This window comes from Panthera leo, chromosome A3 (assembly GCF_018350215.1).
Source record: "Panthera leo isolate Ple1 chromosome A3, P.leo_Ple1_pat1.1, whole genome shotgun sequence".
Classification (NCBI taxonomy): domain Eukaryota; kingdom Metazoa; phylum Chordata; class Mammalia; order Carnivora; family Felidae; genus Panthera; species Panthera leo.
The window spans coordinates 118,270,704-118,298,658 of record NC_056681.1 but is presented as its reverse complement, the minus strand read 5'-3'; the positions used below and the strand labels follow the sequence as shown (position 1 = coordinate 118,298,658).

General features: G+C 49.8%; 3 protein-coding genes across 8 annotated transcripts; 1 reads left to right on the top strand and 2 right to left on the bottom strand.

Annotated features, from left to right (window-relative positions):
* Positions 1-7: 7 nt before the first annotated feature.
* On the bottom strand, positions 8-18,069 carry CGREF1 (cell growth regulator with EF-hand domain 1). Of its 4 annotated transcripts, none has more exons than XM_042933445.1 (6): positions 17,960-18,069; positions 2,273-2,361; positions 1,103-1,168; positions 953-1,023; positions 688-812; positions 8-469 (listed from the first exon to the last, which is right to left on the bottom strand). In XM_042933445.1, the coding sequence occupies exons 2-6, from the start codon at positions 2,347-2,349 to the stop codon at positions 23-25; spliced, it is 786 nt and encodes a 261-aa protein (XP_042789379.1). In that variant the 5' UTR covers positions 2,350-2,361; positions 17,960-18,069; the 3' UTR covers positions 8-22. The 4 variants fall into 4 exon arrangements, with proteins under 4 accessions (XP_042789379.1, XP_042789378.1, XP_042789381.1 ...); XM_042933444.1 differs by lacking the exon at positions 17,960-18,069 and adding an exon at positions 13,523-13,648; XM_042933447.1 differs by lacking the exon at positions 17,960-18,069 and adding an exon at positions 13,523-13,648 and having other exon boundaries at positions 2,273-2,356.
* Positions 10,537-23,996, top strand: ABHD1 (abhydrolase domain containing 1). 2 transcript variants are annotated; one of them, XM_042933436.1, is made up of 9 exons: positions 10,537-10,962; positions 21,610-21,770; positions 22,112-22,294; positions 22,492-22,537; positions 22,710-22,822; positions 22,948-23,121; positions 23,282-23,330; positions 23,428-23,593; positions 23,718-23,996. In XM_042933436.1, the coding sequence occupies exons 1-9, from the start codon at positions 10,777-10,779 to the stop codon at positions 23,927-23,929; spliced, it is 1,290 nt and encodes a 429-aa protein (XP_042789370.1). In that variant the 5' UTR covers positions 10,537-10,776; the 3' UTR covers positions 23,930-23,996. The 2 variants fall into 2 exon arrangements, with proteins under 2 accessions (XP_042789370.1, XP_042789369.1); XM_042933435.1 differs by lacking the exon at positions 10,537-10,962 and adding an exon at positions 18,091-18,439.
* On the bottom strand, positions 23,947-27,863 carry PREB (prolactin regulatory element binding). Of its 2 annotated transcripts, XM_042933437.1 has the most exons (9): positions 27,424-27,855; positions 26,655-26,847; positions 26,246-26,466; positions 25,984-26,064; positions 25,760-25,884; positions 25,387-25,560; positions 25,171-25,243; positions 24,822-24,981; positions 23,947-24,649 (listed from the first exon to the last, which is right to left on the bottom strand). In XM_042933437.1, exons 1-9 carry the CDS (start codon positions 27,556-27,558, stop codon positions 24,555-24,557), a joined length of 1,257 nt encoding a protein of 418 aa, XP_042789371.1. In that variant the 5' UTR covers positions 27,559-27,855; the 3' UTR covers positions 23,947-24,554. The 2 variants fall into 2 exon arrangements, with proteins under 2 accessions (XP_042789371.1, XP_042789372.1); XM_042933438.1 differs by lacking the exon at positions 24,822-24,981 and having other exon boundaries at positions 24,596-24,649; positions 27,424-27,863.
* Positions 27,864-27,955: the final 92 nt, after the last annotated feature.

The window sequence follows — 27,955 nt, the reverse complement described above, 5'->3', positions numbered from 1 at the left end:
GGCAAACTTGTGACCTCAAGATTTATATCTCATCATTCTCCAGTTGAACAGCATGAACTTCAAAGTCATTTGGGGTGTCCTTCGACTCCAGTGTTTCCCCTGGAAGCTCCTCTGCTTCCTTTCCAGTATCCCTGGCCTCTGCCTGTCCTATAGCCTCCGCTCCAGGGGCTGGGGCTTCTCTTTCAGCCTCTGCCTGTCCCCCAGCCTCCTGTACAGGCTCCAAGGACTCTCTTCTGGCCTCTACCTGTCCCCCATCTTCTCCTCTAGGACCCAGGGCTTGCTGCGTTTCTGGTCTTGATGGGCTTTTAGCTACCAGGGACTGCCTCCCAACATCTTGTGGCTCCAGAGGCTCTTTGGGCTCTGTGTGGCTTGGGGCCTCTCCTGGGAAGTTGATGAGCTCTGCAGGGGTCATGAGCCCATCCCCATTCAGGTCCTGGGTCTCGAGCACCTTGTCCACTACCAGGATCACCTGTGGAAGCACACAGTTGCTGTGGAGTCTACAGTGAACGGAGGTGTTCCCAGAAGCCCTGACCCTCCCAACACCTTCCTACATCCCTGCCAGGCAGTGCTTTGAGCGTTTCTTTTATGGTCGATTCACCAAAAGAGTCATGATGAAAAAACCCGAAGTCCCAAGAAGCGGCGTCTCCTTCGTGGGGGAGAAGGGGCCCCCCAGCCGGCAGGGCTTACCGGGTTGGCAATAGGAAAATCAGCAGCTCCAGGGGCCAGAGCTGCGGTCAACATGGACAGCAGTTCCAGGCCATCCAGCTGTCCACTCTGGTCATAGTCGTGGAGGGCAAAGAGGTAGAGGAGAACTAAGGGGGAGAAAGAGGCTACATCAGAAGGGGCACCAGGGACAGATGGAGGAGGCAGGGGGCACCCGACGGCCTGGGGTCAGTCCTGACTCTGCTGCCCTAAGCCCCCCACCCGCCGGCCCCACGGCCCAGGCCCTCACCCTGCTCCCGGCTCATGTGTTCCGGCTCCTCTTCCATCTTCTCCAGTCCCTGTAGGTAGTTCTGCAGAAGCCTGGTGGGAACACGGGAAGTTAAGCCCCAGAGAGGCCGGTCTGCAGACCCAGGCCTGCCCCCCAGACCAGCCCACTCACCGGAGCTGCTCCTGGCCTGGCTGGAAGGGGTTGGGCAAGGGCTGCTGCTGCAGGTCAGGATCCAGCCTGGAGGAGGGAGAGAAGGGCCGGCCTTGCAAAGAGCCTCTCACAGGATGCAGCCGACCGGCCTTCCACCCTCAAGCTCTTTGTAGGGTTCTCTCCCCAGACCCGAAGGGCATTGTTCTCTCAAATTCCCAAAAACCTGGTGGGGAGGGGGCCCTCCTGGTCTCAGAAGCAGAACCTTACTCCCTCCGACTATTCTTTTTGCAGATTCCTAACTTAGATGCTAAGTGAAAACCCAAATAAAGCATCTGGTTAGACAGAGGCCAGATGAGGCCACACCTAGTAGATACAAGTTGGAGATCCAGGAAAACAGCGAGCGGGTGGCCGGACCACATGGATTGTGGTCATCCTTCTACTTTGGTGCCAGGCCCCAAGGGGCAGGTCTCTGGCTCAGCCCCGAGGCACTGCCCAGTTTTACACAGACCCGATTTGCTCCACAAATCCACAGACTGGATTCTTTTTTCCAAGCTGAGGGCATTTATGTTGGTTTTGGAGTTTGAACCTACTCAGGGTCTCTTTCTCAGTCCTTAAAGCTCACGGTTTGCTCCCAGTTCTGGACAGGGCTACCTGTTTGCCCAAATCAGTCCGGACCTGTGAAGCCAGACTGTTGGCAGGAGCCACTGCAGTGGCCTTTGTCACCGCTGCCAGTCTCGCTGCTGCTCCTGGATCTGTCCCTCCACCCCACCCAGCACATCTACTGTGTAGCATTCATACCAAAAACCTTGACAAAGGATGCTCGCGCAAAATAGAAATGGTCTGCTAATGATCTTGATGTCATCGGCATTCCCACTATAAGGTCTTGCTAAGAGGACCGCAGCCCCTTGCTTGGCCCACAGCTTCCACCTCATGCGTCACACCCCGTGGGAACGGAGCTCCTGGATCCCAGACACACTGACCCCAGCAAACGCGTACTGAATGCCCACCCTGCGAGGGGTGCTCTAACTGGCTTAGAGGCTGCAGTACCTGGGCAGGGAGCGGGGCTCAGATACAGAGATCAGGGAGCACAAAGCCCCGTCTCCTGTCTCCCAGAGGGGCCCACCACACCCTCAGATTCCCCAGAGACTGTCCCCGTCCCAGCCCACGGCCCTGCCCTCTGAATCCCCTTACCTCACGGTTCCGTCCTTGGGAGCGGCCTGACCCAAGGGCAGCAGCAGCACCAACACTCTCACTGTCAAAGGTAACATCCTGGAACTGAACTAGGAACAGAGGTAGGGAGTCAAGGGGAAGGGGTGGAGGGTCGGTGGGCTAGACAGGAGCACCTTCTCTCCCTGCCCCCACCTGCAACCCAGGTGACAGGACTCCTGCTCAGGGCAGAGGCACAGACATCAGGGATCCCCTGTGGAATTCATTCAAAATGAATCTTACTCCAGACCCCAGGTGGAAGGCGCCTAAAGCAGACCTGCTGTGGTGGAAGCAGCAGTTAGGGCAGGAGCCCCTCCCCACACCCAGCTCCCTCTCCCCCCACCAGCCTCCCTGAGGTGCTCGGAGAAGTGCAATTTCAGTACATCTAATCCAGTCCAGTCACTCATTTTGCAGATGGAAACTAGCTCAGAGAGGTTAAGAAAAAGGCCAAATCAGAAATGCATAGGGATACAAAAAGACGAAGACTCGCACAGAGTAAGACTGTTAGTTTGTATTTATTAAAACTCACCCAAGAACAAATCAATAAAGGCTCAGTCTCCTTGCAACAGATCTAAACTCACATAGGGACGGAAACAAATCAGGGTCAAACCAACAGTGGCCCCAGGAACTATTTACTAAATGCAGTTAGGAAATCCCAATATAAAGAAAAAAAAAAACACAAAAACTTTCCTTTGGACCTACTTTCTGTAAGCTCCCTGGCAACACAATCGGTTATATGAAAACAGTCAAACAGAGGAAGGATCGATCAAAAGCACAGAACATGGAGCTTTCTGATTACTCCCAGGTGCATGTACATATCATATGAATTTCTGAGGAAGCACACACCCACCACAGCTGAGGCCTGAGACCCTAGTCCCACTTCTAGGAAGACCAATCGCCAGGTGCTTGACAAATCACCTGGGCGGAGGACAGGAACCCTCTGAAACCCTCTGCACCCTCTGAAATGCCATTCTGGCTAGCACTGGATTTTCCTGGAGAAACGTTTCATGAGATTCTCAAAGCGCTCCATGATTCTAACAAGGTTCAGAAGCACTGCAAGGTTGGACATCGACTTCCTAAGAGATGTGGGGTAGAGCAGGTGAGCATCCGGCCAACGGGAAGACACTTATGGGAGCCTGGCTGCAGTTGCGCAAGCAGAACTGCCTTGAGGAAGAAGCAGCAAAACATGGACATCTACAAGAAGGTAAAGTAACTGAGAGGCACGGAAGCCGTCTTTAGTCTTCTCTGCATACGTGGCCCCTACAAATATCATGAGTCGACATAGTTTATTGGCGTCCATAATCCCCAGTGGCCAAACACGAACACTGGCTGGCAACACAGATGCTTGAGCTTCAGTTGTCCCCAAAAGAGAAGACACGTCTTGGGTCCATCCAAGGGAGGTAGTTGGGACTGAGATCTCCATATCAACTGCGGGCCCTCAGGGGTCTGGATACACCTCAGTGAAAGGGTTGTCTAGAAGAATATCCAGATCTCTATGTCGGAGACTATGATTGTAAATGTTCAAAGAAAGTAACTCCAAAGTTGGATAAAAATAGTATTTTTTCAAATGCATTGAGTTGGCAAGAAAGTAAGAAATTCTGAGTGCAAAAGCACAGTGAAAACGGTCATCCTGGGGGGAAGTGAGCTTGAAATCAGCTTTGCCTTAAAAGTGTCTGCCAAACCAAATCCAGGTGAATTTGCACTATCAATCTGAGTGCTTTGTGCAACAGAGGAGCCCAGAGATAAGGTCTGGACCCACCCATCGTGAGGAGACTGATAGGAGATCCCCTACGGAAAGTTGGGATTCAAACAGCCTGACTCAATCTAAGGGTGAACGAAAAGTAAATGTGTCACAAAGAAGGGCAGCACAAATCTTGCCAGTCTTGACCTTGGTGCTGGGTAGAAGGGATAAAGTCTTCCCTCAGAATTTGTAACAAGCCTGCTCTAATGTGGGTTCAGGACCTGAATTAATGCTATCTCTGTGGTTCAAAAACCTAAAGCAGATCATTTATATTTTAAGTGGTACCTGGTTGATGGTACCTCCAGTTGACTAGCAGAAGAAATTATATATCTTGTCCACGAAACACAACTCCAATCCCAGCTCAAAGAAATTCCGAGTATCGGTGAGCATGACCTTACAGCCAGAAAGTCATAAACGTACAAGGAAATAAGACACTGTGAATGAGAGCCAGCTAACCAATAACGGGTGAACCCAGACTTGCAAAAATTAAAGACATTGGAATTATCATACAGAGAATATAAGGTATATTTAATATGTTTCAAGAAACCAAAGAGAAGTTTGAAACTATGCAGAAGGAATATGAACATAAAAATGACCAAGAAGATTTGAAGAAGAAACAAACATAACTTACACAAATACAAAGAAAAGGTTGATTTTAAAATGCAATGGGTGGGGTGCCTGGGTGGCTCAGTCAGTTAAGCGTCTGACTTCAGCTGGGGTCATGATCTCACGGTTCATGAGTTCGAGCCCCATGTCAGGCTCTGAGCCTGGAGCCTGCTTCGGATTCTGAGTCTCTCTCTGTGTCTCTCTCTTTCTCTGCCCCTCCCCCACAGGCACTCTCTTTCAAAATAAATAAATAACTTTTTTTAAAAAAAGCAGTCAGAAAGAAAAGGTAAATACCCCAGAAGGAAGAATAATTAGACTGACAGCTGATTTCTCAACAGCAAGAGTGATGCCAGATTACAGTAGTATCTTAATACATTGAGAAAGGCAGGGGGAAGGGGGTCGGGGTGGGGAGCGGAGGTGGGGAGATTGCCATTCTAGAACTCCAGTCTCAGCAAAATTATCTTTCAAGAATGAGGTGAAATAAAAATAATTTCAATAAACAACAAATTAGAGAATATGCCACCAACATTCCTCCAGTAAAGGAAATTCTAAGGGATCTGTTTCAGGAAAAAGGAAAGTGATCCCCAAAGGATTTGAAATGCAGGGGAAAATGGTGAGCAGAAAAGAAATCAGAAAGTATTTGGGAAAATATAAACAAACATAGATTGACAACTATGTTAATACAGGGGGCAGAAAAGGTGGCCTGAGCTACAATATCAGACAACATTAAGATGTAAGGTGCAGACGGTTGTTTGGGGAGAAAGACATACTGAGCAACTTTGTTAAATACGCATGTAAAAGTTTTAAGGATAACCACTAAAAAAATAGAAATGGAATGCATGACCTCAAACCACCAGAGGAAAAAATGAATGGAATTTAAAAAAAAATCAATTCAAAGAAAGGCATTACAAGAGAAAAAAACTAAAAAAAATTTTAAAAAGGAAAGGCAAGTAGAAGGGCGCCTGGGTGGCTCAGTCAAGCATCCAACTCTTGATTTCACCTCAGGTCACCATCTCACGGTCTTGAGACTGAGCCCAGTGCTGGGATCTGTGCTGGGTATGGAGCCTGCTTAGGATTCTCTCTCCCTCTGCCCCTCCCCTGCTTGCACACGCATCGGCACTCTCTCTCTCTCAAAAAAAAAAAAAAAAAAGCAATAATAGACAAAAGAAAGCTACTATAGCTTTATTGACTAGACTTTAACGCATGATTATAAATAAAAGAATGTCATTAAAAAATTCATAAAACTTGAATCCCATAGGAGGATAACATAATTCTGAACTTGTATGTGTCTAATAACATAACCTCAGAACATCCAAAATAAAAACTGGCATAACACTACACACCTATTAGAATTGCCAAAATCCAGACAAAATCCAGAACACTGGCAACACCAAATGCTGGCAAGGATGTGAAGCAGCAGGAACTCTCATTCCTGGCTGGGGGAATGCAAAATGGCACAGCCACTTTGGGAGACACTTGGGCAGTTTCATATAAAGCTAACCATATTCTTACCACACAATCTAGCAATTGCACTCCTTCACATTTAGTGAAAGGAGCTGAAAAATTATGTCCGCACAAAAACCTGCACACAGATGTTTATAGCAGTTTTATTCATAATTGCCACAACTTGAAAGCAAAGAAGATATCCTTCAGTAGAAGGATGGAGAAATAAACTGTGGTCTATCCAGACAATGGAATATTATTTAATGCCAAAAAGAAATGAGCTCTCAAGCCATGAAAAGACCTGGAGGAACTTAAATGAATATTACTAAGAGAAAGAAGCCGATCTGAAAAGGCTGTGAGCTAAATGATTCTGACTATCTGACATTCTGGAAAAGGCTAAACTATGGAGACAGTCAGAACATCAGTGGTTGCTAGGGGCTGGGGTGGAAGGGATGAGTAGGAGGAGCACAGAAGATTTTTAGGGCAGTGAAACTACTCTGTATGATCCCATCATGACAGACACATGTCATTATACATTTATCCAAACCCACAGAATGTACACCACCAGGAGTGAACCCTAACGTAAACTATGGACTTTGAGTGATGATGTGTCAATGCAGGCTCAACCGTCATAAAAATTGGACTCTCTGGTCTGGAATGTTGATAATAAGGGAGTTGTGCATGAGGGGCTGAAGGGGGGAGGTATATAGGAAATCTCTACACTTCCCTCTCAATTTTGCTGCGCTAAAAAAATAAAGCCTTTAAAAAAAAAAACAGGCAGAACTACAAGGAGAAAAGTCGAATCTGCCATCATGGTGGAGAATTTAACATATCTCATTTAGTATTTGAAAGATTAAGCAGACTAAACATTAGTAAGAATGTAGAAGGTTAAATAAAACATTTAATATGCCTGGGCTAAATGGGGGCGCCTGGGGGGCTCAGTCAGTTGGGCGGCTGACTTCAGCTCAGGTCATGATCTCACAGCTTGTGAATTCGAGCCCCACATCGGGCTCTGTGCTGACAGCTCGGAGCCTGGAGACTGCTTCGGGTTCTGTGTCTCCCTCTCTCTCTCTGCCCCTCCCCTGCTCACACTCTGTCTCTCTCTCTCCAAAAATAAATAAACATTAAAAAAGTATATGCCTGGGGCGCCTGGGTGGCTCAGTCGGTTAAGCGTCCGACTTCGGCTCAGGTCATGATCTCGCGGTCTGTGAGTTCAAGCCCCGGGTCAGGTTCTGTGCTGACAGCTCAGAGCCTAGAGCCTGTTTCAGATTCTGTGCCTCCCTCTCTCTCTGACCCTCCCCTGTTCATGCTCTGTCTCTCTCTGTCTTAAAAATAAACGTTAGAGGAAAAAAAAAAAAAAGAACCTGTCTCACCCTGTATTATATGCCTAACATACAATTACATTAGAAAGCAATAACAAAAATTATGTAAAAAATCTCACGTATATGGAAATTTAGAAGTCATACTTGTATGTGGATCAAAGAAGAAAATCATAATGGAAACTGTTAAATACTTAGAATTGGATAATACTGGGAGGATATGCATGAAAACAAGATAGGTAATCAAAGTGGTATCAGAGGGAAAATGGATTGACTTCAAAGTGTATATTAGAAGAAAGGACTAAAAGTTAATGAGTTAAACCTTCCAACTCAACAAGCTAGTAAAACAGAATAAACTAAGAAATAAAGTAATAAGAGATGGCAGAAATTAGGAACACGATAGAGAAGAGCAGCAAAGTCAAATACTGGTGTTTCTTTTCTATTTTTTAATAATTTTTTTAATGTTTATTTATTTATTTATTTTTGAGAGAGGGTGACAGACAGCGCATGAGTGGGGGAGGGGCAGAGAAAGAGAGGGAGACACAGAATCCGAAGCAGGCTCCAGGCTCTGAGTGGTCAGTGCTGAGCCCAACGCAGGGCTCGAACTCATGAACAGTGAGATCATGACCTGAGCCCAGGTCGGAAGCTCAACTGACTGAGCCACCCAGGCGCCCCATCACTGGTGTTTCTTTAAAAGGACTAATACAGGGGCACCTGGGTGGCTCAGTTAGTTGAGCTTCTGACTCTTAGTTTTGGCTCAGGTCATGATCCTAGGGTTGTGGGATCGAGCCCTGATTTGGGCTGAATGCTGAGCATGGAGCCTGCTTAAGATTCTCTCCCTCTCTCCCTCTGCTCCCTCTCTCTAAAATAAAAAATAAAAAATAAAAAAATAAATTTAAAAAGGGACTAATTCAATAGACAAACCTCTGACAATTCGCATTAAGAACAAAGAGAAAAGGTACAAATAAAATGAAAATGGGGACATAACTATAGAAACAGCAGAGATTTGAAAACTTCTTAGAGGATAGAGCTAATTTCCTAGAAAAACTTAGTAGCAAAACTGATGGAAAAGGAAATAGCAAATCTTAATAGTCCTATAACCATTACATAATTTGAATCAGTGAGGATTAACCTATATCACTTGAGGGACTACAAACCTGAAACGTTTCTAGAGAGGTAATCTGCAAATATGTATTAATTGCCATGAAACTCTGACCCAATAACACCATCCTGTGGATTACATAGGGAAGAACTCAAATGGAAAAAGAAACTACAAAGATATCTATAACTGTGCTATAAATATTAGTCAAAGAAACAAACAACCTGACATTGTCTAACATTTAGGCAATGGCTAAGCAAATCGCATTATAGAACGGAGCAATAAAAAATGATAGATACTGGGGCGCCTGGGTGGCTCAGTCGGTTAAGCATCCAACTTCAGCTCAGGTCATGATCTCACGAGGTTAGTTTGAACCTCGCATAGGGCTCTCTACAGAGCCTGCTTCAGATCCTCTGTTCCCCTCTCTCTGTCCCTCCCCAGCTTTCGCGTGCGCGCACTCTCTCTCTCAAAAGTAAACATAAAAAATGTAAATACTACAAACTCATAAGTCTCAAAGGAAAAAATAGACAGATTTGAATATATCAAGGGTTTAAACTTCTGTATCACGAAGGACATGGTAAGTCAAGTGCAGTGGGACAAGTGAGGACTGGAGGCAAGTAGGGTTTCAACACCGCTGCCTACTGCAATAGGGGGTTCAAGACAGAAATCTCAACAGAAAGTCCATGGAGACTGAGTGGAAATGCAAGAACTGCAGGGATGTGTGCCTTAGCCAGGAGGGTTAGAGGGAAGGTCCTGCCCCCAGGGCACCGGAGCACCCAGGAAACAATGGCTGAAGGAGGATATAGGTGAAGGGGTCTGGTATCCAGAGTGCTGCTGGGTTTCGGGGGTGGTGATGGCAAGGTTCAGCTGAGGGTTCTCTAAGGCAGAAGGAGAGGCACATAATGGCTGAGAGGGCCAGCTGGCCGAAAGAGGCCAGACGGAGAATGCCAGAAAGTATAGATCCTGGGACCAGATGCCACAGAGGACAGCATGGGTAGCACCAGATGTCAAAGACTTTTCATGACAAAGGCGAGGAGGGTGAGCATCTGTAGGGAAGGCAAGTATAAATACTAAGTTTGTAGAATGAAGATAAAGTGTATTTAGTTCTTCAATATTTATTGAGCACCTACTATATGTGAGGCACTCTTATAAGTGAGATGAGAGTATGAAGTAGAAGTACTTATTCCTTTTTTTTTTTTAAAGCTTGCAAATATATAAGTAGGAAAAGATACAGATGTTAAGCAATGATTAAGAGAAAGAGAAACACAGAATTATAAGGCATAGGTGGCACAGCCCAAAGTGTAAGGGAAGGGGCCCTAACCTCAGGCTGCCTGAATCCAAATCCTGGCTCTGGAACACAGTAGCTGTGTGACTTCTGTGTTTCGGGTTCTCGTTTGGCACGTGAGGCGGACCTCTTGTGGGGTGTGGTAAGGGTTAAATGACACAAGATTTGGGGCGCCTGGGTGGCTCAGTCGGTTAAGCGGCCGACTTTGGCTCAGGTCATGATTTCGCAGTCTGTGAGTTCGAGCCCCGTGTCGGGCTCTGTGCTGACAGCTCAGAGCCTGGAGCCCGTTTCAGATTCTGTGTCTCCTTCCCTTTGACCCTCCCCCATTCATGCTCTGTCTCCTTCTGTCTCAAAAATAAATAAACGTGAAAAAAAAAAATTAAAAATAAATAAATAAATAAATGACACAAGATTTTACATATCTTGTAAAATCCCATGCCTGGCTGTACAATAATGCCTTCTTCCCCTCCAGAAGTTTTCTTGGACTGCTCTGCAGTGGCTTCACACATCCCCACCCCTCCCTGGATACCCTCAGATGGTGTGGGTATACCCCACACTACCGCACCCCCCCACCCCCATCTGTTTTCTGCCAGGACCTACGCCTACAGGAGGCACTGAAGTAATTTAAATCCCTCAGAGCTGTCCAAACCTATTATCCAGGCTTAATGTGTTATCATCCACTACGAGTTGCCTTTTAAAAGAGGACTCTCTGGGGGTAGCAACTCAGGCATAAAGGAGAAGCACCCTCCGGTCCCACTAATGTACACACTCGTTAGGCCAAATGTGCTGGTTTGAAAAAACATGTCTACAAATTCTTTGACACTTCTTCCCACAAAGGATTGAGTCTAATTTGCCTTTCCTTGTATATGATCTGGACTCAGCCACTCACTCCTAATGAAGAGCTGAAATGATGCTACGTGACTTTCAAGTGTGGGTCTTAAAAGGTGACATAGCTTGTACCTGGTTCTGGTTCTCTCTCCCTCTCTCTCTCCCTACATGCAGATATGCGCGTCTGAAGCCCTGAGCTGCCGTGGAAGAAGTCTGGCGTCCCTGAAGCTACCACACCGAAGACTGGAGAAACCACAGACAGCGAGATGTCTGAGGAGCCTTGGCTGTTCTGGCCTTCACCCGCTCACATCTCCCCAGCCCAAGGACCATCCAGGAGAAAGAGCAAACCTTCAGGTGATTCCGACCCCCAGCTTTCCAGGTACCCCAGCCCACATTGAATGGAGCAGAAATGTGCTTGTCTCCATACCCCTGCCCAGACGGCACGCTCGTGAGCAAAGTCAAAGTTATTGTTTTCAGCCACTAAGTTTCGAGGCGGTTTGTTAAAGTTGTCTGAGTAATCTGAACTGCGTGTGACCTGGGCAGTCACACAGGGGCCCAGCTCTCGGAGGGGCCCTGTGCTTAGTGTAATACTCTGCTGTCACTGTTTTGAAATTCTTCTTCTTTAATATATTTTTTAATGTTTATTTATTTATTTATTTATTTATTTATTTATTTATTTAGAGAGTGCAAGCAGGGGGAGGGGCAGAGAGAGAGGGAGAGAGAAACTGTCAGTGCAGAGCCCAGTGTAGGACTCAAACCCATGAACTGCAAGATCACGACCTGAGCCAAAATCAAGAGTCAGCCGTTTAACGGACTGAGCCACCCAGGCACCCCTCCATCTTGAAATTCTTAATTTTGTTTTTGTCCTGGGCCCTGAAAAGCATGTACCCTGTCCACACGAATTACCAGTACTCTCCTCCTCTCGGTCATATGCACCCATCACAAGTATGTAACTATGCAGCCTGTGTAGTGGACAGAGAACAGAGCTTTGGAACCAACCAGGCCTAGGTTCAAATCCCAGCTCCACCACAGGCTGTCCTCACTGAACTTCGGTTACCTTACCTGCACAAGGGAGATAATAACAGTATGCAACTCACAGGGTTACAGTGAATGTTAAGTGCATAACGAAGTACTTCTTGCACAAATTAATGCAGTAGCCTCTCTCTTGCCCTTGCCTCTGGTATCTTCTCCATTTAAAGGACCCTCCATACCCACATCACATTAATCTTCCTTAGCTGGAACTCCAAAATCTTCAGTGGCACCCTATTTCTATTAGAGTCCAAAGTCCTCACCTTGGCATTTTCAAGGCCTTCTACAATTAGATAGATATCAGGTCACCATTTTATACTCATCTTCCGGTGCTCTATGACACTAATGCTCTGCTGCAGACAGAGGAGAGGCTCCCAAAACACCTCTCACTTTCACTTTACAGTGCTTTTGCCCAAGCTGTTCTACCTTCTACCTGGAATAACCTGGGCCCTCCTGACAACCTGAGCATTCTGACGATAGTTCACGTCACAAACTTGAGTAACTGTATGTGGACTGTTAATGTCAATCCAAGTAATATTCTCAGGAGTTATGCTTCAAACTGGCATTTTTAGTACAGATGACCCACCTATATTGCTTAAAGGAAGTCAGCTACAGCACTTCAAGTAATGTGTAAGGAGGTTGGCCTAATGTGACTTGTCCACACGTAAGACATTTCTCAGCATTTACAGAAGCTTTTGTAAGCAACAGAAGAAATAAAGCCATTATTGAACCACTGCCTGTCAAATAAAATGTTCCTAATCATTTCCTATAACTATGATGCTCATAAACGTAATTTACTCTCATGACGACGCGAAAGCCACTGCAACTCATAGTTAACACTTGTCACGTAATAGTTACTCACATCCTTCACACACACTCCCATTCATACACTCCCAGTCACAGCGACTCTCAGGCCTCAGATTTCTTCAAGCCTTTGCCTCCGAGCACGGGAGGAGAGCCCAGCCTTGGGGTCAGGCCTCTGATCAAACCCGGCCCCTCCGTCCTGTCGCTGGGGCCTAGGTGGGTGTCTGAATCTCTCTGCGCCCGGAACAACAGTATCAGCCTTGTACGGGCCTGGGGAAGATGCAGTGGGATAATGTCCGTTACATGACTGGCAGCGAGCGCATGCTCTTTGAGTATTTCCAGAGAATCTAGGAAGTGGCAGGGGCCTTTTATCTTGGGTAGCTTCCCATCCAGTGCAAAGCTTTCTTCCACAGCATCCCTGTCAATGGCCATTCAGCCCCCCGCTTGACTTTCCAGGGCGGGAGTCTAGCACCTCATAGGGCATCCATCCCATTTCTGGCTGAGTCTAACTGTCCCAAAGTTCTTTTGAACCAAATCCTCACCCTTAACTTATCCCTCTGGTGCCCCCTGTGCCTCCCAGGACACTCCCCTCCCCCAAAAGAAGAGAGAGTGGCTTTACGGCCAAAAAGGTCCCCCACACCTGACAGCTGGTCTCCACCCTAACACTTCCAGCTGGCCCCAGCTGGGGTCCCTCCCCAGTCCCCCTTTTCTTCATCTGTCAAATGAGGATGAAACTCCTGCCAGCCCCCAACCTCCCTCCCACGATGTCAGAGAGACAAAGGAGACACGGGGGGAAAGGCGGCCGGGGAACTGTGAAACCCCATCGCCACGCCTAGAGAGCTCGGGATTCGCTCTCCAGCCCCTTCCTCTACTCGCCCTCCGGGGTAACCTCCTCCCGGGAGGTGCCCCGAGGCTGGAGCCGCCGCTCCTCGCCGCCCCCGCCCGGGGACGCAGAGGGGCGGCGCCCGCAGCCTGGGCCCCCAGAGGCCGGAGGCCGCCCCCGCCCCGCAGCCCTGCGGCCCCGCGGCCCCCAGCCCGCCAGGCCCGGGGCGAGGCCGCCCGACGCCGAGCGCGGACCCACCTGCGGCGGCGCGGCGAGGGCTGGGGTCCGGCTTCGCGGCGGCTGGAGGCTGTGCGCCGGCCGCGCCTCGGCTCGCCGCCGCCGGGCCCTCCCCCGGGCCGCTCCACGTGGCCGCTCCACGTCGCCCTCCGGCCGGCCGCCGCCCTGGCCCGGGCAGAGTCCGCAGCGCCAGCGGCCGCGGGCAGGGCCGTCGCCCTCCGCAGCCCGCGCCGGGCTTCCTCCCCGCGGCCCTGGCGCGCGTGTGCGTGCGCGCGTGTGCCCGTGTCTCCGTGAGAGAGACAGGGACAGACTTCTAGAGAGACAGCTGGTGATGCTGGTGTTCAGGAGAAGCGTGCCTAACTGTGGTGGTGCTGCCGGTGCCACTGCCCGCCGGCGCCCAGCCTGTGTGCGAGACAGGACGGAACTGTTAGTGTGGCTGTGACTAGTGGATGTGGCCGTGTGCGTGAGGCACTTGTGACAGTAGAGGTATTTTGTGTGACTGTGTGTCCAGAGCGACAACATGGCCCTGAGAGCGTATGGCCAGGGTGGGAATGATTGTCCGGGGGTGTGACAGGAGAGGACAGTAGCGGTACATGTGTTAGGGTAGTTGGTTGAACTCTTTCCTGAGTTGTTTGTGATGCTCAAATGACAGCTGTGACTGCTGGTTTCCAGGGAAGGTGTCATTGGGTGGCTGTGACCAGGTGCATCACTGAGAAGCAGCTGCATACGAGACATGGTTGGCGAGAGGGCTGGGAAAAGTGTCATCTTAAGGGTGATGGTGGCAGTCGTTTGCCAGCAAAGTGTCACCTACTCAAAATGGAGTGTCACCTACTTTTGTCACAATGATCAATTCCTCCTAGGCTTCAGACTACATCTTCACCCACTGGCCCAAGGACTTCCTTCCTTCCTTCCTTTCTTCCTCCCTCCCTTCCTTCCTTCCTTTTTTTATTTTCTTTCTTTTTCTTTCTTTCTCTTTCTTTCCTTCTTTCTTTCTCTCTCCCTTTCTTTCTTTCTTTCTTTCTTTCTTTCTTTCTTTCTTTCTTTCATTTTTTTGGTGTGTGTGTGTGTGAGAGAGAGAGAGAGAGAGAGCGAGCGCACAGGAGTGTGCACGCATCAGCAGGGGAGGGGCAGAGAGAGGCGGGGAGAGAGAGAATCCAAGCAGGCTCTGTGCAGTCATCACAAACTGCAAGATCATGACTGGACCTGAAACCAAGAATCAGACGGTCAAACAACTGAGCCGCTCAGGCACCCCACAAGGACTTAGTTCTTCAAAGGAATAACTTATCTCTTCAGAATCTTCAACGTCTCCCTCTCCTTCAGCTCCTTCCAATCTTTCAGAACAACTGACTCTCATCGAAGTCATTCTGTCCTCCTTCCTATGGCGGACATTGCTGGACACTACCTGCGAGAATTATGGGACCCACCGTCCAGCAACACCATCTTCTCCCTCTACTCGTTTCTTCTTAGTTTTCTTTACGCAACAGAGTTCCTCTGGGCTCTCCCCTCACTTCTATCTGTTCATGTGTTTGTCTGTTCATGTTGCTTCCATCACTATCTGTTATGGGTTGAACTGAGTCCCTCAAAAAGTCATATGTTGACATCCTAACCCCCAATACCTCAGAATGTGACTTTATTTGGAAATAGGGTCGCGGCAGGTATAAGAAGTGAAAATGAGGTCCTACTGGAGTAGGGTGAGCCCACCCCACTCCAATTTGACTGGTGTCCACGTGAAAAGGGGAAACTTGGGGGCTCTGGAGTGGCTCGGTTAAGCGTCCGATTCTTGGTCTCGGCTCAAGTCATGATCTCACAGTTTGTGAGTTTGAGCCTCAGGTTGGGCTATGCACTGACAGTGCAGAGCCTGCTTGGGATTCTCTGTCTCTCTTTCCGTCCCCTGCTTGCTCTCTCTCCTCTCAAAATAAATAAATAAGCTATTTTAAAAAGGGCAAATTTGGACATAGACACACACACACACACAGGGAAAGCGTCTTGTGAAGATGCAGGTAGCATGTTCTTGTGGCCAAGAAGCTTCTACATGCCAAAGATTGCCAGCACACCACCAGAAGCCAGAGAAGAGACCTGGGACAGATTCTTCCTCACAGCTCTCAGAAGGAACCGATCTTTCTGGCACTTTGAAGTTGGACTTCTAGTCCCCAGAACTGTAAGACAATAAACTTCTGTTGTTTAAGACAGTCAGTGTGTGGTACTTTGTTATGGCAACCCTGAAAACGAATATATCATTTAAATGCTGATGGCTGCCAAACCTCAAATTCCAAGCCCCAAGCCCCAGACCTCTTCAGGAAATGAACATCCTCTAATTTGTGCCTAGATTTTAATGTATAAAGGTGACTGAGTGACAACGTGGAGAGGTCAATGTCATTGGAAGAAAAATTTAGTGCTCCAGTTATCCTGGAAACGACAGGCATAGCTCACTACACAGGATGACAGGGGGAAACCCCAGTGGGCTTCTGTCATGGGCAGAAAGGAGCAAGGAGGAAGGCAGAGGCCACAGCCTTTATTAAGTGGAAAGGCAAGGCAGGGCAAGGTAGACAGCTTAGAATTGGCTAGTTTGAGTAATCAGGCAGGCTTGGGGACACAGGGACTGTCCCTGGTTATCTGATACCTGACCCTGGGTTGATTTAGGACAGGGGAAATATTGGCTTGTCGTGTGAGATTTAGATCACAGAAGTGGCTCAGAGTATGGGCTCTGGATTGCAGACGAAACGTCAACTTCGGCTGTTAGTTTGGCCCTGTGACTGACAGATGCCAAATAGACAAATACAGAATCTAAGAAAAAGCAATTAGAACACCTACCAGCACCCTAACCTCTGTGTGTCTGAGTTCAGAACGCATCCTCTTCCTCCTCAAACCTTCCCTTCCCCCAGTTTCCTTAACCCAGGGACTGGTACCGCCATGCATCCCTGACTCATACAGTCAAAAACCTGCGCATCCTTCATGATTTCTCCTTCTCTCCTGACCTCCAAACACCAAGTCCTATTCCATTCTGCCTCCTGTCTTAAAGATCTTCACTCCTCTCCCAAGCTCCTCCAGTCCAGGCAGCCACCTGCCATGCCGAAGTACTGTTAACAGCCTCCTAACTGGCCTGTTTCCATTCTCAGCCTCCTCCAATCAATCCATTCTCCAAGTCGCCTGAATGATTCCTTTAAAACATAACGCCGGTCATGTTGCTCGCCCCTTTGTAAAACTCTTTGATGGTTTCCCCCCATCCTTGGTTTAAACTCTCACATCCCTTGTGTAGCTGCTCACAGCCTGATTCTTGACCATCTCATATGCTCCAGACAACCAGATTTCTTTTGGTTCCTTTAAGAAGTCTCTCACACCCAAGCTTTTGCTTACGCTGTTTCTGCTCCTGGAACAACTATTCTCTTCCCACCTCTCCCTTGCCTGGGAAACTCCTACTCAATTTTTGGTTTCACCTTAAATGTATCATCACTTAACATCCGGGTACACTTGCTCTGACCCATGGTGTTCGGGCACCCTCCTCAGTGCTCTCACTGCAGCTAGTACTTCCCCTATCTAGCTAGCCCTGTGCCCTACCGCAGGGGTTCAACCCTGACTACACATTTGAATCTTCCAAAGAACTTCTAAGTTATATTGATACCTAGTCTCCTCTCCAAACCAACTATAGCAGGGGGTGAGGCCTGGGCGCTGGTTGTTTTTAAAACTCCCAGATGAAGGGCGCCTGGTGGCTCAGTTAAACAGCCAACTTTGGCTCAGGTCATGATGTCATGGTTCATGAGTTCAAGTCCCACATCGGGCTCTGGGCTGACAGCTCAGACCCTGAAGCCTGCTTCATATTCTGTGTCTCCCTCTCTGCCCACCACCCCCCTCTGCCCCCAGCTCACGCTCTGTCTCTCCCTCTCTCAAAAATATAAATGTTAATCAAATTAAAAAACAAAACAAAACTCCCAGATGATTCTAATCTTCAGTCACGGCTGAGAACCACTGCTCTATTAGATTACTTATTCGTTTCCACATTCCAGTGATGACAGGCAAGAGCATTCCAGGGGTATCCCACTGCCTGGTACAAAGTGGGGGATGAGTAGGTATCTATTGTACTTACTTGACATTATGAAAGACGGTGTAGTGATGGTATGTGACCTTAACCTTTGTGTGTGTGTGACTCTATGTGGAATGCCATCCACCCAATAGCTGAAACCTATGTGACTGGGTGCCACAGTATGAATGGCTGTGTCCAGTATGGGAAGTCCACTGAGAATAGCTGAACACTGCAGGACTGCAGGGCGTCACAAGGTGAGCGGCCACGTCCTGAAGGTGAAGTTCACAGTGAATGGCTGTCCTGTGTGAAAGGGCAGGATGTCACCAAGGAGTGGCTGTGTCCTGTGTGTCAGTGACTGGTTGACTGGGGGACCGTAACCAAACTGCCTAACTAGCGTGGCGGGGGCAGAGTTTGAGGAAGGCGCTGGAGACACGTCTCACCAAGATGGAGGCTGGGGAGAAGGTGGTGGTCCTTGCAAGGGGCGGCACCGCTAGTCACCGGGAGGCGGAAGCAGGAGGCGCCCAGGCGCGCGAAGCGGGCGACGGGCAGGGAGGTCACCACTGGTAACTCGGTTCTACTCGGCGCGGGTCGAGGTCCGGGCCCCGCCCTTTGCCCCGCCTGCCGCGGAGCGCGGCGGCGGTGGGCGGGGCGGGGCCAGGACCCCCGCCCCACCCGGCAGCGGAGGCCGTCCCTGCACAGACTGTCCAATGGCGTGCGGGGCCCGGCGCACACCTGCCGGCCTCCCGGCCAAGAATCAGGTGCAGGAGCCGGTCAAGAACTGGGAAGTCAGAATCCAACCACCCAAGATGCTGAGCTCTTCCCAGAGCCCTCAGACTGGCACCTGGACAGAGCCCTTCTCTCTACTTTTGGGTCTTGGCGCTACCCTCTACTTGGGCTACTACTGGATATGTGTGCCCCAGGTGGGTGCGGGTCCAAAGCTCTGGCCGGCGGGTTTAGGATACTCGGGCCTAAGGGGCAGCTTCCAGCCAGGGGATAGAGCCCTTTGTGGGAGGTGGCATGATTGGGCCCCCTGCCCCAGGTGAAAGTTGATGCCCCAATTCCACCACCAGCCCTGCCATGCTACAGCAGGGTTCTGTTTTGCTATTATCACCTAACGAAGAGTTTTGCTTCTTTGTCTGCCTAGATTCTCTGCGTCCCAAACGCTCCCCATGCCAGTTGGGCCTTTCAGCCATCAGAGGGGTGCTGCTCCCAATGATAGAGACAAACAGTTGAGGAAGGGCCGGCTGGAAGGCATCCTCAGGTGTCAGGGAGACGCTTTCCTCTTCTAAAAAGGCAGTCGAGTTGAGTTTCTCACTAACTTCACAGAACAAAGGAACCGGAGGCCTGTGCAGATGTGGCTGACTCCCACCATGCTGTCCACTTAGCAGAGCCTTGCTTCTCTTAAGGGCGGGTAGAGGTTCCCTGTGCAGCTCAGGACTCATGGATAACCCTGTCGTTGTTCATTCAGCCCTGTGTTAAGTTCTGGGCTCTCCGCGTATATATAATGCAATGGTAAAGTCTCAAGAGGTTGATTTTGATGAACTTGGACACTGAAGTTGAACACTGAATTTAGACAAAATACATAATTCATATATCCAGAAAAATCTAAATCTTTTAATCTTCATTAAGCTGTTCCAGGTAACTGAGTCTAATAAAAAAATCTATCGATTCAAGCCCTTAAAGATCTATAGGGAATTTAAATGTTATCTAAACTTTCTGTATTTTCAGAGCTTTCTACATTCGCATGTGTTAAATCTGCCTTAATAAAACAAAAATCCAAACCTCACAGTACCCTATAAATCCTACCTTATATGCCTGATTTCAAAAGTCAATCATTTCAGACCAGAGCTGTCCTTAATAAACATTTTCCTTTGCTTGGATCAGCCACAAAGAACTCAGAGACCTCTGCCATTTTTTACTCCAAACCCCTCCTTGACTTCCAAATATTGGTTACAATGCAGGAAAAAGCACATTCTGGAAGCCCTGAGGAGTTTGGATTGTCCAGCATGATAATGGACTATTATTGATTTACCCACAGTGACCAATGGCATATTACTAATTAATTCTCAGGAATGAGTCTAGAAATACTTCACTATGGGGCGCCTGCGTGGCTCAGTCGATTAAGCATCTGACTTCGGCTCAGGTCATGATCTCTCGGTCTGTGAGTTCGAGCCCTGCATCGGGCTCTGTGCTGACAGCTCAGAGCCTGGAGCCTGCTTCAGATTCTGTGTCTTCCTCTCTCTCTGTCTCTGTTTCTCCCCCATTCATGCTCTGTTTCTCTCTGTCTCAAAAATCAATAAACGTTAAAAAAAATTAAAAAAAATACTTCACTAGAGCTCAAATGAAATTAACCCATATAAATCAAATGTGTGACCTAGTTTATTCTACACTACTGAGCTTATTTGATCAAGAATTCCCTAAATTGGGGCACGTGGGTGGCTCAGTTGGTTAAGTGTCCGACTCTTGATCTCGGCTCAGGTCATAATCTTGTGGTTCGTTGAGTTTGAGCCCCAAACTCTGCCCTGACAGTGTGGAGCCTACTTGGGATTCTGTCTCTCCCTCTCTCTTCCCCTTCCCTCCTTGCATTCTCTCTCTCTCTAACTAAACTTAAAAAAAAAAAAAAAAAATTCCACAGATTGATGACAACTCAAAATCCTGGCAATTAGGAAGTAATATAGTATGGTGATTAAGAGCATAAGCTCTGGAGTCAGACCTGGGTTTGAATTCCAGTTCCGCCACTAGCTGTCTTTGGCAGGCTTCATGACCCTTGACAACTTACTCAACATTCCAACCTGTTCCCACGGGGGATCACAGGATCTACTGTCAAAGAGCTATTGTGAAAATCACAGGGTATAATTATGTAAAGTGCTTAGCACAATGCTTGAAACACGAGCACTCAACAAATTCAACCTACTAGTATTGGTGGTAGTATCATAATTGCGAATTCTGCTTTGCCTCTTGCTTGCTGTGTGACTTTGGGCAAACAACTTAAACTCTTTGGGTCACTGTTTCTTCACCTATGAAATATGCTCCCTCATAAGGTTGGGCTTAGCCTAGAACCTGCACATAGCATACAATGAATCTCAAGCATTATTAGTCCGGGGGTTAAAGACCGTGTTATGAATCACACCTCTCAACAGCTGTGCTAGCAACTTGGCCTCTCTAGTTCATAATTTACCCAGCCTTTTTTGGGTACTAAAACTGCAGAAGACATAGGAATCTGGTCCTCAGGTTCCTTAGGGCTTGCAACAGCAATAGAAATTTCTTGAGACTGTGACCTTTTGGCTTTGTACAGCATGCCCCTGTTTCATAAGCCTGCTATGCGGCTAGCCCTCTCATTCACTTGATGTGTAACCAAGCAGAGGGGTGGAAAGTCAGAGCCGAGTCCCCACTGACTTGTCTGTCCCTGCCATTGTGTTACCTTCCTTCTGGCTGGCATGAAACAAGAGGAAAATCTGTTCACGTCGAGACCATTCCTCCTTTGGAGTATGGTCTGACGACAGGGGTCCTATAAGCGAGAAAATGAGGTGCTGTGGTAGAAGCAGCAGTGACCGCACGGTAGGGAGGGAACGCGAGTATGTGGCAATGGGGTGCTAAAATCAGGCGCAGCCAGCATGGCTGGAGCTAGTCTGAGGAAGAGGAGTGTGGTAAATCAATTGCAAGGCAGAAGTCACAGATTGAATGGTACTGCATTTCTTCAGCCTCTGACTAGGATGCCAACCCTTTCCGCAAGGACCCAGCTGGGCAGTTGATATTACCTGCTCTCTGCAAAATGGGTTTGGGGCACAGATAGCCTGAGCGGAGGGGTCAGCACTCAGTCAGCTGCAGCAGTTCCCAGCCCTGGTTCCAGGTCAGTTGAGTCCGTGCCGGAGGTTGCCCTCCAGGACTGGAGTTCACCCTCCAGGACTGGAGTTCTCTGGGACTCCAGCTGGACTCTATTATAAACAGAGGTGACTTGGCCATTCCAGGCTAAGGTATGTTAGGTCTCTCACCCCCAGAGGCCGGCCTCTGGAGAGGGGTTGCTCTGGTGTCAGGTGCCTCACTGGCTGTGCAAAATCCAGGGGAGTGAGGTAGACTGTTGTGGTTACAGAGGCCTCAACTGGTGACCGGGCCCCGGTTTCTGGCCCTCCTGGAGCAACACTGTCCGATCACTCTGGAGACTTTCTACCCTGCGCTGTGGTGTTTTGAGGGGCGGCTACAAACCATCTTTCGAGTCTTGCTGCAGTCTCGGCCTCCAGTCCCTTACTGGAGGTAAGAAGGGACAGAGCGGGTGAACAGTAAGCTGCAACTATAGGGAAATCCTGTCTACTTCTTAAAACTGAAGGTAATCTTTGCCCCACGTACCTCAGTGTGTTGAGGATAACGAGAGTGGTTATACAGAAGGGCTATTTAATTGCACAACAGTGAGGTAATATTTAATCTTTTACGTCCCATTACACCTTGTTATGGTCTTAATGTCGGGCACAGTGTGTGTCCTCAAATGATACAGGAGGGAAGTTGTGGGAGTTGTTTGTGGGGAAGAGAGGTAAACCTTCTGAAGCACACGGAGTTCCTCATAGTATCTTGGTGTGCCCTTTTCTCCAAAACCACAGCGAAGTCCTCCAAACCCCAGATGGAGGACAACTCCTGCTAGACTGGGCTGGCCAGCACAACAGCAGTCAATATCCTGACCCCACCACCCAGCCCATTGTATTACTGCTTCCTGGTATCACAGGCAGTAGCCAGGACTCCTATATCTCACAACTAGTCAACCAAGCTCTGAGGGATGGTTATAGGTAAGGATGGGTCCAGCCCGGAGGCAGTGGGTGGTATCTGAGGCCTTGTAATAGGGAGGCCGATCAAGACCCTGATACCTCTGGGAAGAAAGCACTATATGAGGGGCACTTCTGACTGGGGTCTTCCTGAAGGCTACCAAAAGGGGAGCGGGGCTTCTAGGAAAGGCCTGGCTGAGACGTACCTGTGTGTGTCACAGAGCTGTTGTATTTAACAACCGAGGCTGCCGTGGGGAAGAACTGCTGGTGAGTATCCTTTCCTCATCGTAGCCCTTCACCCCACTCCCTTAAGAGATCCTTGGCCCTGGGGCTCTACCTACCCATCCTTCTTCCATTTTCCTTCCATCTCTCGAACCCTCCCATCTTTCTGCTTCTGGCCAGGGCCTCCCTCCCTACCCAATTATCTGGTTTGCCTCAGACTCACAGAGCCTTTTGTGCCAGCAACACTGAAGATCTGGAGACAGTCGTGAGCCACATAAAGCACCGCTACTCCCAAGCTCCACTGCTGGCTGTGGGCATCTCTCTTGGAGGGTAAAGGTTGCCTGGGCTTGACCCAAAGGTCCAGTCTTCCTTTGTTTCCTCCCCCATGTCCTCTCCCCCTTTCCCAACTCACTAACGCAAACCCTTCTTTCACGGCCCCTGGATCCATCCTTCAGGATATTAGTGCTGAACCACCTAGCTCGAACAGGGCAAGATTCGGGGCTGGTGGCAGCACTGACTCTATCTGCATGCTGGGATTCCTCTGAAACCACCCGCTCCCTGGAGACCCCACTCAACTCACTGCTCTTCAATCAGCGCCTCACTGCCGAGCTCTGCCGCATTGTGAACCGGTAGGGTTTTGGCAAGTGGGAGGGGGCAGCAGGCAGGATGGGATGGTAGGAATACCAGTTCTCCCAGTGCTCAGACTAATTTTGTAACTGGGTTTGCTTATCCATGAGATACGATAGGGTCAGGTCCAGGAGAGTCACACCTCTATGAACTCTTTTGCAGAAATAGGAAGGTGATGGAAAAGGTGGTGAACGTAGACTTTGTGCTACAGGTAGAGTCTTTCAACCACCACCCCCTACCCAAAATTGTTCAGTATCTTCTTATTCCCTATCCTCATCCTAGCGTACCCCACCCTCTACCACATGCAGGCCCGCACGATCCGCCAGTTTGATGAGCGCTACACAGCTGTGGCTTTTGGATATCAAGACTGTGTAACCTACTACCAAGCAGCAAGCCCAAGAACCAAGGTAGATGCCATCCAGACCCCTGTGCTCTGCCTCAATGCAGCTGATGACCCCTTCTCCCCAGTCCACGGTGAGCACCCTGAATCTGGATGCTTTACAGGCCCTGGGGAAAACAGGTGGTGAGGTGCAAGGGGAGAGAGACTGGGCTCTCAGAAAAGGCCAGTTCCTGACCTCCTCTCTAACCCCTCCCCAAGCCCTTCCCGTAGAGGCTGCCCAACATTCTCCCCATGTTGCACTGCTCATCACAGCCCGGGGTGGCCACATTGGCTTCCTGGAAGGGCTGTTCCCCTGGCAGCACAACTACATGAACCGCCTCTTGCATCAGTATGCCAAAGCCATCTTCCAGCACCCAGTGGAGCTGCTCAACCTCAGGGATCTCTCACCTTCTAAGGGAGGCAAGAACTGACAGGAGTACCACCAGGGTCTCAGTTCAGTCTTTGCTTGTTTATTAAATATCAACTTTTCCTGCTGAATGTGCTGAGGTTCATTTTCCCTTTTCTCAAGGGTAGGGAAGACCATCCAGGAACTTATTGTATATGTCGCCTGGCTGGCTTGGAGCTACCCAGCTGGACCCAGAGATTACTGCCTGGGTCTTCCTTTTGCCCCTTCCTTCCCTAACGGCAAGTCCCAGGCCAGGGCTTGCTTCAGCAAACGCCAGGGGTTCACGTGAAGACCAAGTGATGGACAGCAGTACCTCCAGGTTCTTGGGCATCCTCACATATTTCTGGAGAAAGGACAAGCTCAACTTTGGAGCCTCTGGCAGGCAGAGGAAGAATGCAGGTGGTGTGGCCTGGCCTTTCAGATACCACTGTCCTGGGCGGATCCACACATGAAGAATGAAGGGTTCTCAGGATTCAGAGTCACACAGGGCCATAGCCACGCTTTAAGTGGGCAGGGCAGGCAGCGCCCGTCAGTCTCATCAGAGGAACGCCAACTATGGATTCAGGTGGAATGAGCAATGGGGTTCAGGCCTCCACTCTGTTCTAGAAGGTAGTAATGTCCAGGCCCCTGATTCCCTAAGAGCAGAAAGGCTAAAGAAAACCTGGAAAGACACTCTGGAGCAGCAGGATGGTCATAACAATAAGTCCGACACATAGCAGGAGCAGCAGCCACACGGGAACACTCCCTGCAAGAGGGGTAAGGGAAGAAGTCAGCAGGCAAAGGGGCTTCACAGCCCTAAGAACAAAACCATTCAAGAAGGGGACAGATGGCTACAAACAAGCGGCCCATTCTCCAAGGGGCAAGTTTTTGCTATAGCTAGAGGTAGGGCGGTACCCACCCCCATCCCAATGACTCACTCCGTGAGGGCAGCAAGTGCAGCTGGCAACGACTATCCACAGCCACAGAGAACAGGGCAGTTTCATGGAAGCCAAGGAGCTCTGGACCACGACCCTTCTCAGGTAGAAAGGCCACATCTGTCACGACAATGCCATGAGCCTCCCTCACATAATAGAGGCGCTGGAGACAGGAGAAGAACTATTGAAGGATGGCCCTGTTCAGAACATTCTCCTGGAAAACAATCTCCCTGTCTCCAGATGGCTTTTCCTCTAGAGCTGGGCCAGACCCTTCCTACACACTTAGGTTCGAGCAGGCCCAGAGTCCCCACCCCAAAGAGCCCTCAGGGCTGTGCCCACCTTTACCCATTACCTGGAGAGAGAAAGCTATGTAGATGGCAACAGAGCCAGTGACTGTGCCCAGGCCTAGGAAGGTGCCCGATTCACTGCAACAAAAAATAAAGTGCTCACTGTCCCGGGGGCCTATGCAGCAACATTCACCAATAGTACTCTTCAGAGCCTCAGACAGGACATCCTTCCAAACTCCCCCAGGCACCCCACAACCAGCCAAGTCACCACTGTCTCACACCTGACACTAAGGCAGGAGATGACTTCATGGCCGCAAGACTTAGTCCGAAGGGGCAAGAAGGTGGAGCCATCCCAGGCTGTGAGGTAGCAGGGTGGGGGCTGGCGCAGACGCTTGTGGGGAATCTGCACTGTGAAGAGTCGCAGCCTGGCAGGCTGGTCTGGAACCTGCCCAAACCTGGGGGCCAGGTGAGAGGATATTCAGCTCCTGGGGCCTGCTCAGCCCTTCTCAGAGGTTTGTGCCCTCCTGCACCCTGGTCAGGCCTGGGGTAACACCCACCAAGGCTACAATCCTCCCCAGCTTCCCCCCAGTCTCTTCCCTCTCCCCCACCACATCTAGGCTGTGCCTCTTTTAGCTACCCTCTGGGGTCTCACACCTGCAGGCCTGGTAGCGGTAAGGCGTGTTAGAAAAGGTGGGTCCGTTCTCTTGCCAGTGCAGCTGTGTCACCAGCTGATCCTTCTGCCACACGGAGGCCTTAAGGTCCCAGCCCACAGTTACCAACTAGTCAGGAATCAAGATTCCAAGGATGGACAGTTAGGGGATCCACTTACTGGACAAGCAGCATAATCACCTACTTTTTTGACACTCTCACTTCCTCACCTTGCCATCAGGCCCCAAAGCCAGGTCCTCAATCTCTCCTTCATGGGCTCTGAACTCCAGAACTTTCTCTAGGCTGGGTACCTGCGACCAAACCACCATCATGGTTACCCTAGGTACCTAGCAAGGGTGCAATGATCCCCACCCTTCTTCTTTTCTGCCACTCAGTACAGGCTCCACTCAAGTTTCCCAGAACCCATGATCAGTTCATCACAATCTGACCTTGCTGCTACTGACACTCATCCTCTAACCCACAAAACCACACCTTCCAGACACGAACGTAGCCATCCGTCCCTCCAGTGGCGAGCAGGGTGTTATCATGGTTGAAGCATACAACTTTTTGCAACGGATCAGGGCTGAAGTCTGTCTGCACCGCTTGCAAATTCTCTACACTGAGTTCTACCCCCTCCTGGTGGGTTTCAGCTCCAGACTTCTTCTCTACTGGGGCTGCCCCCTTCCTCTGTCGTGGCCCCTGTTCCTTGCAACCTGAAATACAAAGAGTCTGCCAGGTTTCAGGGCCCTATAGTAAGTAGTGCTTGCCCCCTCCCTAGTAGTGAACATCCAGCTTCTTGCCTGCTACCATAACCCACTTCCAACCCCACTTTTTTTGGAACCAAAATAAGTGATCTTACTCATTTAACCCTTACCCCAAAGCTAAAGAGGGAGCTTCTCACCTGCCTTCTCTGTCTTGTTTTTGCCCTTCTGCTGATGGGTCTGGAAGCGCAGAAGCTGACAGTGGGCATCCTGCCCTGCAGCAAGGATGTTACCAGCCAGCGCCAAGTTCATGGTAGCCCGTGTCTCTGTGTCATGAGAGTGTAGCAAAGAGGCACTCAGGCGTCCATTAATTTGTTCTAGCTGCAGAAAGTGCTGTGGAAGAGGGAACCAGGGTGAGCAAGGTTCAGGGGTGCCCAGAGAGCACCTCAAGGACAACCTTACATCCTACAGTCTAAAGCCCTATCTCTTTGCTTACTACACTTTCTACTTAAAAGGCTTTTCCCAGTCTGCTTGCTTCTTTCCTTTTCTTTCTTTCTTTGGAACCTCACAAATCTGTACAGCAAGGAGGGTTGGGATTAATACCTCCAGTTTACAAAATAATTGGGTAATCCTCAGAAGAGTGAAGAACCCTTGCCTAAAGACCAAATGCAGCACTCTTGCCGCTGCTGGAGAGCAGAGACCAGAAAAGACCAGGATAAGACCCCTGGAGCTGCTTGTGAGGTTGAGTTGAAGCGTTCCTGCCTAAGCGGTGTCGTGTGCTGTTTTTACTCTACTTTACGATTCGTGGTAAGTTCTCAGGTGAAATTCCCGCCAGGGCGCCGGGCTTTCCACCGGGGAGGGGGCAAGCTAGAAATGCAGCTAGTGTCAGCCGGAGGTACAGCCCACCCCCAAGACCCCTTACCCCCGTCGCCCGTGCCGTGACCGGCCCCAGTGGCCCTGAGCTCTCACCACGCCATTCTTTATGCCCGTCTTGGCAGCGCCTCCTCCGCCCGCAGCGATGAGCAGCCCCGCGCTGGGGTCGACCTGAAGCGCGTACAACGGGAACGGGGCCCGGTACAGCTCGGGCGCCCGGCGCCGGCCCATCCTGCTCGCCGCGCGCTTCACTGTCCGCACCGGGGCACCCGGGACATGCCACGCCCGGCTTTCGACCACTCGCCCTGCCGCGATTCAACTTGATCCCGTCGCCGCCAGGAGGATTCTCGACTGCTCCCTCGCTCCCTCGGAGTTGGCAAAACTCTTCACCACACTCAAGAATCCATATCTCCGCTCCAAGCGGTCTTAACCCTGTCCGGTGAACGCGCAGTGCGCACGCGCACTTAGCCCTGGGCTCTTCTTGCGCAGGCGCAGGCCCGCCAATACGCGTCAGCACTAGCGGGCATCGGGATGACGCAAGCCTCGCGCCAAGATTCTGTCCGCCTGGGTCGTGAGTCTCCGTCGTGTTTGCGTGGGGTCAAAGAGGCAGGCTCCCCTTCCAGGGGAT

Bases quoted from the DNA above. Each gene is read 5' to 3' on its own strand.
- CGREF1 (XM_042933443.1), bottom strand. From the start codon at position 12,520: ATGGGAGTGTGTGTGAAGGAT. The intron at 1,169-2,272 runs GTAAGGGGATTC...TCCCTCCTCCAG, and splicing joins CCCAAGGACGGAACCGTGAG to GCTGGATCCTGACCTGCAGC. The intron at 813-952 runs GTGAGGGCCTGG...TCTCCCCCTTAG, and splicing joins ACACATGAGCCGGGAGCAGG to TTCTCCTCTACCTCTTTGCC.
- ABHD1 (XM_042933435.1), top strand. From the start codon at position 18,227: ATGGCGTGCGGGGCCCGGCGCACACCTGCCGGCCTCCCGGCCAAGAAT. The intron at 22,538-22,709 runs GTGAGTATCCTT...GGTTTGCCTCAG, and splicing joins GCCGTGGGGAAGAACTGCTG to ACTCACAGAGCCTTTTGTGC. The intron at 23,594-23,717 runs GTGAGCACCCTG...CCCCTCCCCAAG, and splicing joins CCCCTTCTCCCCAGTCCACG to CCCTTCCCGTAGAGGCTGCC.
- PREB (XM_042933437.1), bottom strand. From the start codon at position 27,558: ATGGGCCGGCGCCGGGCGCCCGAGCTGTACCGGGCCCCGTTCCCGTTG. The intron at 26,848-27,423 runs GTGAGAGCTCAG...CCTCTTCCACAG, and splicing joins CGGGCATAAAGAATGGCGTG to CACTTTCTGCAGCTAGAACA. The intron at 25,561-25,759 runs GTGTGAGACCCC...CCTGGCCCCCAG, and splicing joins TACCGCTACCAGGCCTGCAG to GTTTGGGCAGGTTCCAGACC.